Here is a 13961-nt window from a genome sequence, read left to right on the forward strand (position 1 = left end):
TCATTTAGGTATTAAATATAATACAATTTGTTGAATTTTGTCATTGTTCTTTGTTTCTCTTTAAATATATTAGGCACTTGGAGGTGTCCCAGGAAGTCAACCATTACTGCCTAGTGGAATGGACCCAACTCGACAACAAGGTTAGTTCTTTAAAATGTATGTATATGGAGGGCAGCTAGGTGGTTCAGTGGATAGACAAGAAGTCCTGGGTTCAAATTTGACCTCAGATGCTTCATAGCTGTGTGTTGCTGAGCAAGTCATTTAATCCTCATTGCCTAGTCCTTACCATTCTTTTGCTTTGGAAATGATACTGTTATTGATTCTAAGATGGAAGGTATGGATTTTTAAAAAACGTATATATGTGAAACTGATGCTAAGAATCTCAGTGAAAATACTTTGCTTTCTCAAATAAATTTCCTTTCAGTAGATTTCACCATCTGTTAACTTGCTTTGTGCATGCAATTTACTCATCTGCAACATTCTAGAAACAAGGCATCAGGAAACCTGAATTTAATCTCATTTCTGTCACTAATTTTATAATCTTAGAGAGGTCATTTTTATCCAAGTCTTGGTTTTCTTACCTGTGGCAGTTGGGTTAGAAAATTCCTTCATTTCTGAATGTTTTATAATTTGCATTTTAAAATTTGCCTTTATGGAGGCAATATAGCAAAATGGAGGGGTAGCGTGATGGCACACTGGATAAAATGCCAGGCATGGAGTTGAGAAGACTTATCTTCCTGAGTTCAAATCCATCCTCAGGTCCTCACCATTTAACTCTATTTGCCTCAATTTCCTCATCTATAAAATGAACTAGAGCAGGAAATGACAGCATACTCCAGTATCTTTACTAAGAAAACTCCAAATGGAATCATGAATAATGAAACAACAGAACAATTGAAATGAAACAACTGAACAAAAAGAAAATTGTAAAATGTAAAGATTGCTGAATTAGTGGTCAGGAGATTTGGGTTCTGAGTTCTTGCTCAGCCAGTTAATAGCCATGTGACTTTGGGCATGCCCTAATTTCTCTTAACATTAATTATCATTCCTAAAATGGGAATGATAATTAGCTGTGTTTCCTTAAGAGGGCTTTTGAGAAAGTTCAGTAGATAACACATGTGAAATCACTTTTAAAATTGTATGAGTCTGGGGGCAGTGGACTGAGAGATGGGAGGTCATAGGTTCAAATCTGGCCTCAGACATTTCCTAGCTGTGTGACCTTGGGCAAGTCACTTAACCCCCATTGTCTAGTTCTTACCACTCTTCTGCCTTGGAGCCAAAACACAGTATTGATTCTAAGAAAGAAGGTAAGGGTTTTAAAAAAAATTGTAAAAGTCTCTACTAGTTTAGCTAAGGTAGTATGGCTGTTATCAGTTTAGATGTGAATAAGAATAAATAAAAGAATAAATATCCTCAGGAAATAGTAATAACATGGATATTGAATTAACAATAGTTCCATAATCTCATTTTAGGTAATTGCTTCAAATTCTTAAACCTCCAAACTTTTTAGCATAATATCTAACAAATAGTATTATTAAATGAATAATTGAGTTTCCCTTCTTCTTTGCTTCCTATCCCTGACCATTTCTGGTAGAGAAGTTGGTAAACAATGAAATGACTACAGAATGAACCAGAATAATTTACATTACTTTTCATTACTGGATTTATTTTAAAATCATAGTACTTGAGGTTTTTTTGTCATTAGTAATAACTGACATTTTCATAATACTCTAAGGTTTTCAAAACACTTTACATACATTGTCTCATTTGAATTTCATAAAGCAAAATGATAGATACTTTAGCTATTATCCTCATTTTATAGATGAGGAAGCTGAGACTCAGAGAGAATAATTCACTTAACCTAGTCACACAGCCAATAGGCATGATTTCAGTCTGGTTCTCTCTTGAATCCAACAGAAACAGTAAGTCAAAACTAGGGTATCCTGTATAAGCTCCATGGAGATAGATTTTTCTAAGAGAGTACAGAGTCCTAGAGAATGCAGAAAAGTATGCTAAAAAGTTTCTGGGGGAAAAAAAAGATGCTATTCACCTATTGTTAAGTAATTACAGTTTTATCTTGTTTCGTATTCATGAACATTGAAATCCTACATTTTCATGTCTTTTTTCAGGACATCCAAATATGGGTGGACCAATGCAGAGAATGACTCCTCCAAGAGGAATGGTTCCCTTAGGGCCACAGGTATTTGGCATGAATGTGTGTATGTGGCAATTGATATACATAAATCATATGCATGGACAAGAACCTTTATATGGTATAGGAGCTGTAGAATAGGACTAACGATGCTACATCCCTTAATATTTATTTCACATTGGCTAACCATACTATATCTGGCTTTTAACGTGACAAATGCCTGATACAACATTGTGTTTCTGGGGACATGATTTTATCTGTGTAAAATAAAATCTGTGTAACAAATCATGTTTTGATAGCATTTTACTTTATTTGTATAGTGTCTTTTCCTCCTTAGAGGAAATGTATTTAGAAAGATATTTTAGTAATTGATAATTAGGCAACATATACCTGAAAAAAAGGTTGTGACATCCTAAATAAAAATCAAGGCATTGATAATGTTACATAGAAAATATTTTTTAAAATGTGAGTTTTATGTTCACAATTTTCTAGTATACATTAGAGGGCCATTGAGAAGTCATCTTTGAAGTATATTCTCTTGTACTGATCTAATACTATCCAATATATGCCTGCTATACTTTACTGGAGCAAGAGATTAGACACTAGAATTGAGACCTCTACCTTTCACTGGCATTTTAAGCACTTTGTCGCAGGAAGTCAAATTTGTTTTAGAGAATTTCTTTATATTTCTCCTTACGTTTAAAAAAAAATTGCCCAAAGCAGAAATTAATTTCAAAAGAGTGCAATGGAATAAGAGTTGAGAGTTATATAAACTTCAAAGGGAGGCTCTCACAATGGCTAACAGCAGTTGATGAATCTTTTTCCCTGTCATCCTCATGAAAGCAGCAAATAGTTTTGTTCTTTTAGAATGTATATGGTGAAAGTTTGGATGTATAAAAGGAGCATTGGCCTGGTTTGTTATTTTTCAAGTAATTGCCAGAATTTCAGATTAAGCTCATTTGAGTGATTATGCTGATCGTTTTAACTTATGCTAAAGATAAACTATTGAAATTTTCTGCTTTGCTACTTTTTAAGTTGATAATCATTTTGTTCTTTGTACTTGTACAGTACCTATAGCATAATAGGTACTAAATAAATGTTTACTGATTGATCATATGAGAAATAGATTATTTCCATTAAAAGGTCCATAAATAATCACAAAAATTAGTTACCACCTTTCTTTCAAAACTTTCATGTTTTTCTAAGATGAGTCAAAATTGGTTTTTGTCCAAGAAACCCAAATTTAAATGAAACCAATCATTCTGGACAAATGTTGACTATATAGTCATATGGGCTTTGATTTGTATTTTTAACTAAACTTTTTAGAGTGCTTACATGAAACAAAATTTGTATTATTCAAATTCAAGTTCCAAACTCAATTGTCAGAACTAGGCCAATTTTTTGTGGTAATTAGGCCCAGTCAATTAATAGAAGAATATTTATTAAGTTGTTACAATGTTTCAGGCATTGTACTTTGTGCTAGGAATACAAAGAAAAAAATGAAAATTTCCTGCCCTCAAGAAACTTACATTGTATTAGAGTAAATTAATATATATAACATGTCTATATACATATGTGCATATACCCATATAAAATGTGTGTTTATGCATGTGTCACACACACATACACATAAAATATATGCAGAATAAATACAATATAATTAGAAGGACAAGTCACTACCAATGGGGGAGATCTTAAAAGGCTTATCATTTAATCAATTAAAGTGTGGGCTGGTGGTTACCCAGAAAGAAAAGAAAAGGGCTGAAGTACAAGCACAGATAGGAAGCATGATATGAATGGTAAACCAGCAAAAAAGACCAGAAGAATGAGTGCTCACACATTTAGGAAAAGAACCAAGAAGGAGTAGTGTCATAAAAACTCATCTAGGAATATATATTACATAGGAGAACATGGTCATCTGGGTGTCAGGCTGTTAAGATACTGAGGATAATGAAGATTGAGGCTATCAAATATAACAATATCTCATTGGTAACTTTCAAGAGAATAATTCTCAGCTCAGTTTAATGAGTTTTAAAGAGAGGAAGTCCAGGCAACAAATATAAGACAGCTTTTTGTTTTTTTCTTGGCTGAGAAAGGGAAGAGTAATAGATAACTAGCTTCAGGGCTTGATTGGATCAGGTGTAGATTTGGAGGTTTTTTGTTTGTTTTGTCTTGCTTTGTTTTAGAATTGGTGAGGTTTGGACTAGGGAAGGAGTTAAGAGATTGAAAGAAAAAGAAGGAATGATTAATAGGGGCAGTTTGCTAAAGAGATTGCCGAATTACATTGAAGAGTTGGATTTAGGAAGGGGAATAGTGCCTGCTTCATCAAAGAAGGGGAGAATTGGGAATGATATCAAATGGCTTTAAAAGAAAGGGAGAGGTGAGAGATAAATAGCTAAGAGTGAATGATCTCTATATTTTTTGTCTAAGTATGAAACCCTCCCAAAAGTGGGAAAGGAAGAGATGATATGGTAGGCTTAAAGAGAGAAGAGGTTTGGAACAGTTTCTGTGGAAATGAGACAAAATCATTTAGGGAAGAGTAAAATAAATAACTTTGGTTCTGTTGAGATTTAAGTGATAATAATTTGAAGCCAATCAGTTAACTTTACTTAAGTACCTTAAGAATTTCTGTGTTTTTTGTCTGTTATATCTGTACCATAATCCAACTTCTTTGAGTTGTAGTTTCAACTTGTATTTGTTTCTACACCTTTTTGCTATACTTTTCCTTTATGCGTCATTAAGTGGGTTAGAAGTTTAGTTAGTAATAGCAATTTGCACACTAATCAGTGTATATTGGATATGTAATTATTCTTGCAGTATTATTCATTGGTTAAATGTGCTTTCATTCTTCTATAACAGAATCAAATAGATTTCCTCTGAAGAAATTAGCAGCCAAAGTTTTTTCCTCCAGAAATTTTTCTTAATGTTTAGCATGTCCATTTATTAAATTTTAAATTTTTCCACTGACCCTTCAGCTTTTATCATTCCAAACACAACTGTTCTACTAAGAAGGGTTGTTTTTATTAAATGAATTTTATGTTGGAGGAGTTATGCTGACATTGTTCAGAAAGGAAGACCAATAGCAAAGCCTAAAACAAAAATGTTATTTGAAAATGTAGTAATAATGAGTATTATAGTTAACAAAATCATAAGAGACAGGAATTCATTCTTTGCCATTATTCTTACTTGTGGCTAAGCAAACCCTGGGTTTTCATTCTCATGTATGTTAGTAGAATTTACATGAGAAATCAGACACAGAAAGAAAGAAAATAGCTTATATTAGTCATATATATTTAAATGAGAAAGAAACTATTCTTTTGCCAATAACATATTAAAGGAAAAAAAGAGCTATTCCTGGTTCAGATAAAATAATTTGAAGTGAGGGGATTCTGATGAGAATTGATGTTTAAATTTCTTAAGAATTGAATATATACTTTAATATATACTTTGTCAGTGGCATCATAACTTAAAACTTGCTAGAAGAGAACTGTATAGACATTTTTCTGTAAAATGTCCTGTTGACTGTGATCTTTGAAATATAATGGAAAATTGAATATTTAATTAGCCTGCTGTGTTCCAAGTTTGAGATGAATTTGTTGGTAGAGGATTTGCAAGCATATTAGATTCTTAAAATAGGAGAAAAATACACCCCTTAATCAGCATAGGTTCCTTTAGAAGTCCCAATAAGATCTCCAGATAATGTTAGTTATGAAGTTTAGAGAATATAGTATATATGTTCTGATTATAGTTGACAAACTCGGTGTTCAGTGCAATTCATGTTAAAACAAAGCATCTACTGTGTGCAAAAAAAGCTGTTTTAGGCTCTGGGGCTAAAGGCATACAAAGATTAAAAATTTGTTGGATGGATACATGAACAAGTAAACATTTCATTTGACTTTGTGTCCAAATTGCCAAAAGATTTATCTTCTCAGGTTCTATTCTTTAGATATTGGTCTACATCTTCTATTACTTTGTATATCCCTAATTAGGATACTTTTTCAATTAAAAAAATTATCTTTCTCTTTGCAATTCACACCAGAATTATTTCCCTTTTATCTTTGACTCATTGTTGGTATATTGAGACATCCATGGTAATCTGGTTTTACTGAGTGCTCCCATAATCAATGGTACCAATAACCTAACAATGAAATCATATTCCACTGCTTACTCCTATCAGAGCCACTAGTAATCCTTTCCTTAAAAAGGAATAGAAAAAGATACCAGTTGGAAACAAATCAGGTTGAGAGGTAGAAAGAAAAGTATTCTTCTATGTTGCTACCACTGGCAGATGAGTTCCCTATTAAAGGGGCTTGGTTTCTGACTCTTTAGAAAGAGCATTATAACAAGTAAATGAGTGAACTTCCTATTATAACTGCAAGTTTTTAAGTAGCTATGACCACTTGTGTTGAGGTATCATAAAGGAAACTTAGACTAGCAGACATTGACCTAAATGAGCTTTAATATTCCTTCCAACTCTAAAAACTTCTAATTATAAATTAGCTTTAATCATTATGCTTAGTAATTGCATGTGCATATATGTATAAATATATAAATTAGTGCTTTTATGAGTGTGCATGATTTGGTTTTGGTTTTTAGGTCACTGTGGAGTTCATAATTTAATACTAGAATTTTGATTGTGTTTATTGAACGTTTCAAATCAACTTTCTCACAGTGAATTCACTAGTATTTATCTTGGACTATGTTGTTATACCAAGATGAGAAAGCTATAACTTATAAGCAATTCCCCCACTTAATAAGTACAGTGTTATGCACACAATAGGTGATTAATAAATGCATGTTGAATGTTATGATTAAAAACATTTCTCAGATCATTTAATATGCTTCAATGAAGCCTACATTTTCATACATTTTTCATAAGCTAAAAATTAAAAAGTACAACAATGGATTCCTCAATGAATTGCACAGGCCTTATCCAGTCAGCAATTGTGTAGGGAAGTCATTAACCTGCTCTCCTTTCTTTCCCCCCTCCTCTTTGGTTTTGTTTTTTTGTTTTGTGGTAGTCTGACCCTTGGTTATCATTGCAGAACTATGGAGGTGCAATGAGGCCCCCTCTGAATGCTTTAGGTGGCCCTGGGATGCCTGGAATGAACATGTAAGCAAATCTGTTACACTATTCTCTTTACTAAAATGTTATTCATTTTTAAAAACAAATAATGAGCTGTGGCTCAAACTGAGAGGAAATGGGTATATTATTTAGCTGAATATTGTAAAATATTGGTGTTTTATTAATTTTTTCCAAAAGATGTTCTGAATGTTTTTTCTTTTTTCCCTCCTTCACTTGTATAAATAATGAGTATGCCATTTTTAGGGCCCTTGATTTTAGACTTTTTGCTTGATGTTGTTGTTAAATGTAAATGTTTTATTGCATGCCAATTAATTGGTATGTACGAGATGCCAAAAGAATGAGAGCGTCATCTCCAGGATGTTGACTGGATCTCCTGTGGCAGATATAAGAAAGTACATGGACAAGAGTAATAAAGAATGGGCAGCTATGAGTGGGTACAATCTTTGTTACTTTCAGAGAGTACCCATTTTGACAAGTTCACAGATTCATTGCAGTACCAATTGTGAAAATATAAACTGCCACACACAAAAAAAGATGGAAACAACATCATAACTCAAACCTGCAGTAGTAAAGAGCTTTATATTTTTAAAACCTAATTTCTATATTTAGCCAGTTAGCTATTGGAAAAGACAAGATTATTCACCTCTGATAAAAAGTAAGCTTTAGTAAAGCTTTCCTTATCATTTTCTACCCCTAAAAGAATTCTGATAGATGTGTGATTCAGCCTGTCATGGTGCAAATGACAGAGTTTTACTGAAAAGGCTCGTTTTGAGAACCGAATCATTATTCCCATTTGCCATTGTACTGGGATTTGAAAAAATTCACATTTCATAATGAGCCAATTTATTCTACGCGTTCTGGTTACCCTGGTTTGAGCGTTATAAAAATCACTGGTAATATGGAGAATCCATCAGCAAATAGCACAAATGTGGCCCAAAGATGAACAATTTAAAGTAATAGAGATGTTTTATATAATACCAAACATTGAACATTGTGAAAAGGTGATCTCTTCAACATTTTTTTGGATATAATTGTAACTAGTCCACCTATTTATTACATTTTAATCACATTGAAAACATGCCTTGAACATTGTGAAAAGGTGATCTCTTCAACATTTTTTTGGATATAATTGTAACTAGTCCACCTATTTATTACATTTTAATCACATTGAAAACATGCCGATAATTGACAGTGCCATTGATCAATAATTTGGTCACAAGATGGGTCAAAAAAAAGTTTGGCAAGGGCATGAACCATATGTGCTTTCATTGTTGCAAGATACTTCCTGTTTGTGAAATTCCCTCTGCCAAAGCAGATCAGCTACTATTCAGCAATTTGGTGTTCCAGAGAGTTGCCAGGGGCCTTTGTGGGTTCAATGACCTGCCATCAGATTGGTGGCCAGTATATTCACTGCCTCTGGCAATAGTTTCCCAAATACACACTTCTTTTCCAGAATTACTAATTGAATAACAACAGAATTAAAGGTAAGTAATCTATAAAAAAAAATGTAAAAAATTCAAAGTAGTAACTGAATTATACCATTTACAATATAGAGTATACAATCTTTTGGGGGGGCTAATTTTTGTATATTAACTTTGGAAATAATTTCCATATTATTAATATATGCCTAATTTCTTCTATTCATCTTTACATTATAGTTATTCAATGTATTAGACAAACTGGAACATGAAAATGTTTTATACCATATGGTCATTTCCAGCCTTAAAATGCTCCTTGGATCCCTGAAGCAGTAATGATTATCTTTGTTCTCCTGAGCTTGCATGAATGCATAATTAATAGCCCATATCCAAGTCATATTATCTACTATGCAGTCTAAAAATATGTGTGAAAAATTTATTGTAAAGCATCTTTAATCATTAGACATACACTTTGGTTATAGCTGATCATAAAAGATAATTTATGGCTATGTATAGATATCCCTGCTATGGATCCAAATGTATTACAATTTCTCTATTATATTAATCTTAGCAATTTGTATGATACTTAGATCTAAGAGAATCTTCAACTTTCATTTTCTCCACATTGTAGTGATTATATATTATGTTGCCTTCAATATTATGTCCTACTTCATTCTAATTTCCTTAGAAGTTATGTTTCTATAGAAGAAAATACAGGAATTTGTGCAGACATGATTTTTAATAATTTCCACATAAAAGGAAACAATCTTAATATGTTTATCTGGAGCTAAAATGATTGAATAAATTTTAACAGTCTTTTATAAAGTCCCTTACAATTATGACTATGTTATTTTCTTAGTATAAAGTGAATTTTAGTTAAGATAAGAAACATTTTCTGTTTCTGTGAGAATCTCCTATTTAAAACAGGAAGGGAGGGGGCAGCTGGGTAGCTCAGTGGATTGAGAGCCAGGCCTAGAGACAGGAGGACCTAGGTTCAAATCCAGCCTCAGACACTTCCCAGCTGTGTGACCCTGGGCAAATCACTTGACCCCCATTGCCCACCCTTACCACTCTTCCACTTGGGAGCCAATACACAGAAGTTAAGGGTTTAAAAAAAAACAGGAAGGAAGAGAAAATTGCAGAGGGCTAAGTTCTCAACTCTCTGGACAGTTATTTTGATATTAATGATACACTATAACTCATTGAGGACCAGCCACATTTTAAAAAAATCTGACCTCTTTCAATGTCCATTTTTGTTCCTATTTTGAAATTGCATAGCTTAAATTTCATGCCTACACTTTATTTATGTAGGAACTTCCTCCCAATGACATACCTTATATCATGGGTTATGATGTTATTTCTTTGTAATGTTGATTGATGTAAAAAAAAAAGATGGGGAAATGTATAATTGCAGAATTTTAGAATCTAATCTATTAATAATCACATTACCCTCCTTCCTGTTCACTTTCTCCCACTACAACGAAGAATGTTGTGAAGGTTAAAGTGGATTCCTAATGTTCTGAGCACTTGGAAGAAAATTCACTATATAAATATGAATTATTATTAATACTTATCCTCTTAAAATATTAAAATGCAATTTAATGGAAAACCCATTGAGGACTATGAGAATAAATGAGTGTTTATAGAACATTTGAAAGTCACAAAATAAGCATATTATGTTTATGCTACTTTAATAATTCTTGCTTAAATTTCACTCAAAATACGCAAAATTTTGATAAGGAAAGCTCTCTAATTTATTTTATTACTTTTAACATGATTTTTTAAAATGATAGATTCAACAGTGTGTTTTTCAATCAAGGCTTTATTCAAGATTTTTATGTGAATCAGAGCCTGTCTATTTATGGGTCACCCTGCTATCTCTGGTTAACAGGACTATCAGTCAACATCGGACCAATCACCAATTTAACTTGCTTTTATGCCTCTATCCATTACTCTGATGCTGACTGACAGGTCACCCAGCCAATGACAGAGGATGTTTTGAATGAAAAGAAGCTCCAATCATCTTCAAATGAAAAGAAAGTTCCAGGCATTAGTCTGAGCATGTAAAGTACCCAATTCTATTTAAGAAACACCAAAGTAATAGCTTTTGCTAGCAAGTCCTCACTCTAATTCTTAGTATCTTCTTTGACAGATGTGGTAAGTATAAAAATAGGAGACAGGCAGAATTTCCAGCTGGAGCCCTGGCTTTCCAAAATGAAATAGTTCTCTTTCTGAATGTACAAGTGTGTTTTTGGCCCTATACTCATGAATTTATTGTATTATTTGTTAATTTTTTCTCTACACAAATAGTTTGAATAGGAAAGCTTTCCTTACTACCTAAATGATTCATTGATTCAGGATTATCACATAATTCAGCTTACACCATAGGGTCTATGATGCCAGTAAGTATTGAAATCCCGTCTCTGAAAACAATCTCCTTAGAAATGTAACATGAGGACAGGTTAACAGATCAAGGGTTTGTTTTTTTTTTTATTTGTTTGTTTGTTTTTGTTTTTGTTTTTGGCTATGTTCAATAACCGTATCATTTCATGCATATCTGCTAACCATTTCCCTGTTAAAATAGGTAAAATTTGTAGCTCTTATATTGGTGTCAAGAGCTTATCTTTATGGCTTAATTCATGAATGTACTGTATCTATGAATATACTTTTTTTCCTTTTGGTCTGGACCTGTTATTTCTTGGGGTAGGTAATTCCTGGTGTAGAAACTTCTATAGATACAAAGCAGCAGCTCATCTATAAGCATAAGACTAGAGTTGATTCGTATTTACTCAGTCAAGTCACAGTATCCTACTTAAAGTAAATGATAAGATGCCTAATCTATTTCATCCAAAGGCTTTATTAAAAAGTGCTAAAAATAGTTGGAACAGGAATGAAGAGAAAGTCAAATAGCCTGAGGACACTTAATTATGCCCTAAGGAACATCTAGAAATTACCAGAGAAGTAAGAAAAGACTCATTTGAGAGATTGGAGGAAGCATGGATTTCCAGTAAGAGTTCTGAGTAGGAACCTTCTCTGGAGTACAGGGGGGTTAGAAGACTACAATTTGGTTTTTGCCAGGTTTCCTCTCTTCCTTTGTTGGAGAAGGATCTTGGGATCTTTGAAGGGCTTGGGGATTTTGGACTTCTCATCTTCCTTTTAGTGTCCCAGCAGTATCCCCACTATTGATGGTAGATTTTTTATTGAAAGTCAAAGGTAGTCTAGACCTTGATTCATGACTCTTACCAGGAGTCCAGAAAAGAATCATATCTAAAGGGGATTTGTGAGCACCTCATAAAGGCAAGCAAAGGTCTTCCTGCAACCAAAGCTTTGGGATACCCTGTTTCTTTAAGCTTAAATACATTTTCTCCTAGACCCTGCATGTACTTGTGGAAGAATGTATTACAGACTTTAGGAGGATATATTTTGTATCAACTATTTTTATGGTCCTACTATAGGAAATAGTTCTTTCTACAAGCTTCTTACAACTGGCTAATTAAATTGATTTTCAAAAGGAGAAGCAGATCAGTAGGATTATGTAAGACATTAAAGAATTACCCCTCCCTCCAGTTCCTCAGAGAAGGAGGTATGGCCTTGATCCACAACTCAAGACTCCTCTGTAGAAGTTATCCTCATAGTTTGTATAGGTTACATAAGTTATAGGCTTAGAGAGTTGCCTGGAAACTTTAAATGATGTACAGGATCAGGCTGTCAATGTATTTTAAAGGCAGGACTTAGACCCAGGCATTCTTGACTTCAGAGCTGATCCTCTGTTCTCTATGCCATCATGCACTGTATGCATTATTACATACATGTTATATATGTAATGATAGTATAATATGATATGGAGAGATAACTATGTAACTGTAGTTGTTCCTGTTACATTATTATTACAAATCAAAGTCACAAAGCTATTGCTTTGTGAATCGTTACAACCAAAGGACTTTGTACAGTTACAGTTTATTACTAATGGTTAATTTTTTCAGGAATACATTGGAGTGAGGGCTACCAAGATGGAGTTTTTAATAATCATGACTAAATACAACTTCATTACTTAAAATAACCATAAAGGCAAAAAAAGTGAAAGGAAAACAAAATGAGTAAGAATACTGCTCATAGAAAAGGAAAAAGAACAAGAATGATTTCACAACAAAAGGCCTCTACATTGGATAAACAGTATTAAGCAAGAATAAAAGGGGAGAGAATGTTGGCAGGACGGGAAAAATGAACAGACTTCCAGAGAGGAAACTGAATCTCACACAAAAATTTTCTGGACAGTTAGTAAGCCCAATAATATAAATACAAAGCTATCTGGCATCCAAAAACACAGAATGAAAATCAGCAAAGGAAAAATTCAAATCAACCAGACAAATATGAGACTCAACAGTTGAAATATTTATTGGAAAGTCTAGATTGAATAATAAAATCTCTAAAAAATTAGAAAGAAATAGAACAAATGGTTAACTAAACCCTTTTAAAAGAGCTTACAAATGTCTACATTCTGAACATGTGAAGGTAACATGGTTAGGGGGCAGAACTGAATGAGCAACCTAAGAATTAATTGACCTGCAGGAGGTATATTTAAAAACATTCTGAATATCTTATTTTAGGAAATCATATTAAAACAATTTCCCAGAAACACTGAAAAAAAGAGAAAAAGCTAAAGCTTAATGAAACCTACAGGACTTTGATAGAGACAGTCCTGAAGTTGAATTTGCCCAGAAATTTGGTCATCAGACTCTAGAGCTTAAGTAGTAAAATAAAGATTTTTATAAGCAGCTAGTATATCAAAGTTATAAATTTGAATCACTTAGGGATTTTCATTTAGGATGAGAAATAAAAGAAAAGCCTAGAATGTGATTATTAAAAAGCACAAATCTCAGGTTAAATACAGTAATTGATATTATTATTATCCTTTTAAAGTTTGAGCCCACAGCATTACTTTCTTTTAACAAATGGTAAATACAAGCTGTCTGTTAGTCATGTCTCTGTATTATCTGGCTTACCTGTTTACATTTTGGTTTTTGTCTGTTTTTTTTAAATATTTATTCAAAATGATGAATGATGAAACATATTTGTAATAAAATAATTTATTTTGTTCAAAAAGACATAGAAGAATATTTCTGTTTTGTAAAAGGATTACTGTAAAGTTATGGTAGAGTTATTTATATTTTGTTATTTCATATCATATCAATTAGAAGCCAAAATTCATTTGAGTTAAACCTTTGTTTATTATCTTATTTTATAGGGGTCCAGGTGGTGGTAGACCTTGGCCAAACCCAACAAATGCCAATTCAGTGAGTATATT

General features: G+C 32.9%; 1 protein-coding gene across 1 annotated transcript in view; it reads left to right on the plus strand.

Moving 5' to 3' along the window:
• Positions 1 to 13961, plus strand: part of SSBP2 (single stranded DNA binding protein 2) — a 266841-nt gene that overhangs the window by 203441 nt on the left and 49439 nt on the right. Inside the window, exons 5-8 of the mRNA XM_044680670.1 lie at positions 74 to 140; positions 2130 to 2200; positions 7198 to 7265; positions 13902 to 13950. Of these exons, the coding sequence (XP_044536605.1) occupies positions 74 to 140; positions 2130 to 2200; positions 7198 to 7265; positions 13902 to 13950 (255 nt within the window). The remainder of the gene's footprint in view (positions 1 to 73; positions 141 to 2129; positions 2201 to 7197; positions 7266 to 13901; positions 13951 to 13961) is intronic.

The sequence above is a fragment of the Gracilinanus agilis genome, chromosome 1 (genome assembly GCF_016433145.1).
Source record: "Gracilinanus agilis isolate LMUSP501 chromosome 1, AgileGrace, whole genome shotgun sequence".
Classification (NCBI taxonomy): domain Eukaryota; kingdom Metazoa; phylum Chordata; class Mammalia; order Didelphimorphia; family Didelphidae; genus Gracilinanus; species Gracilinanus agilis.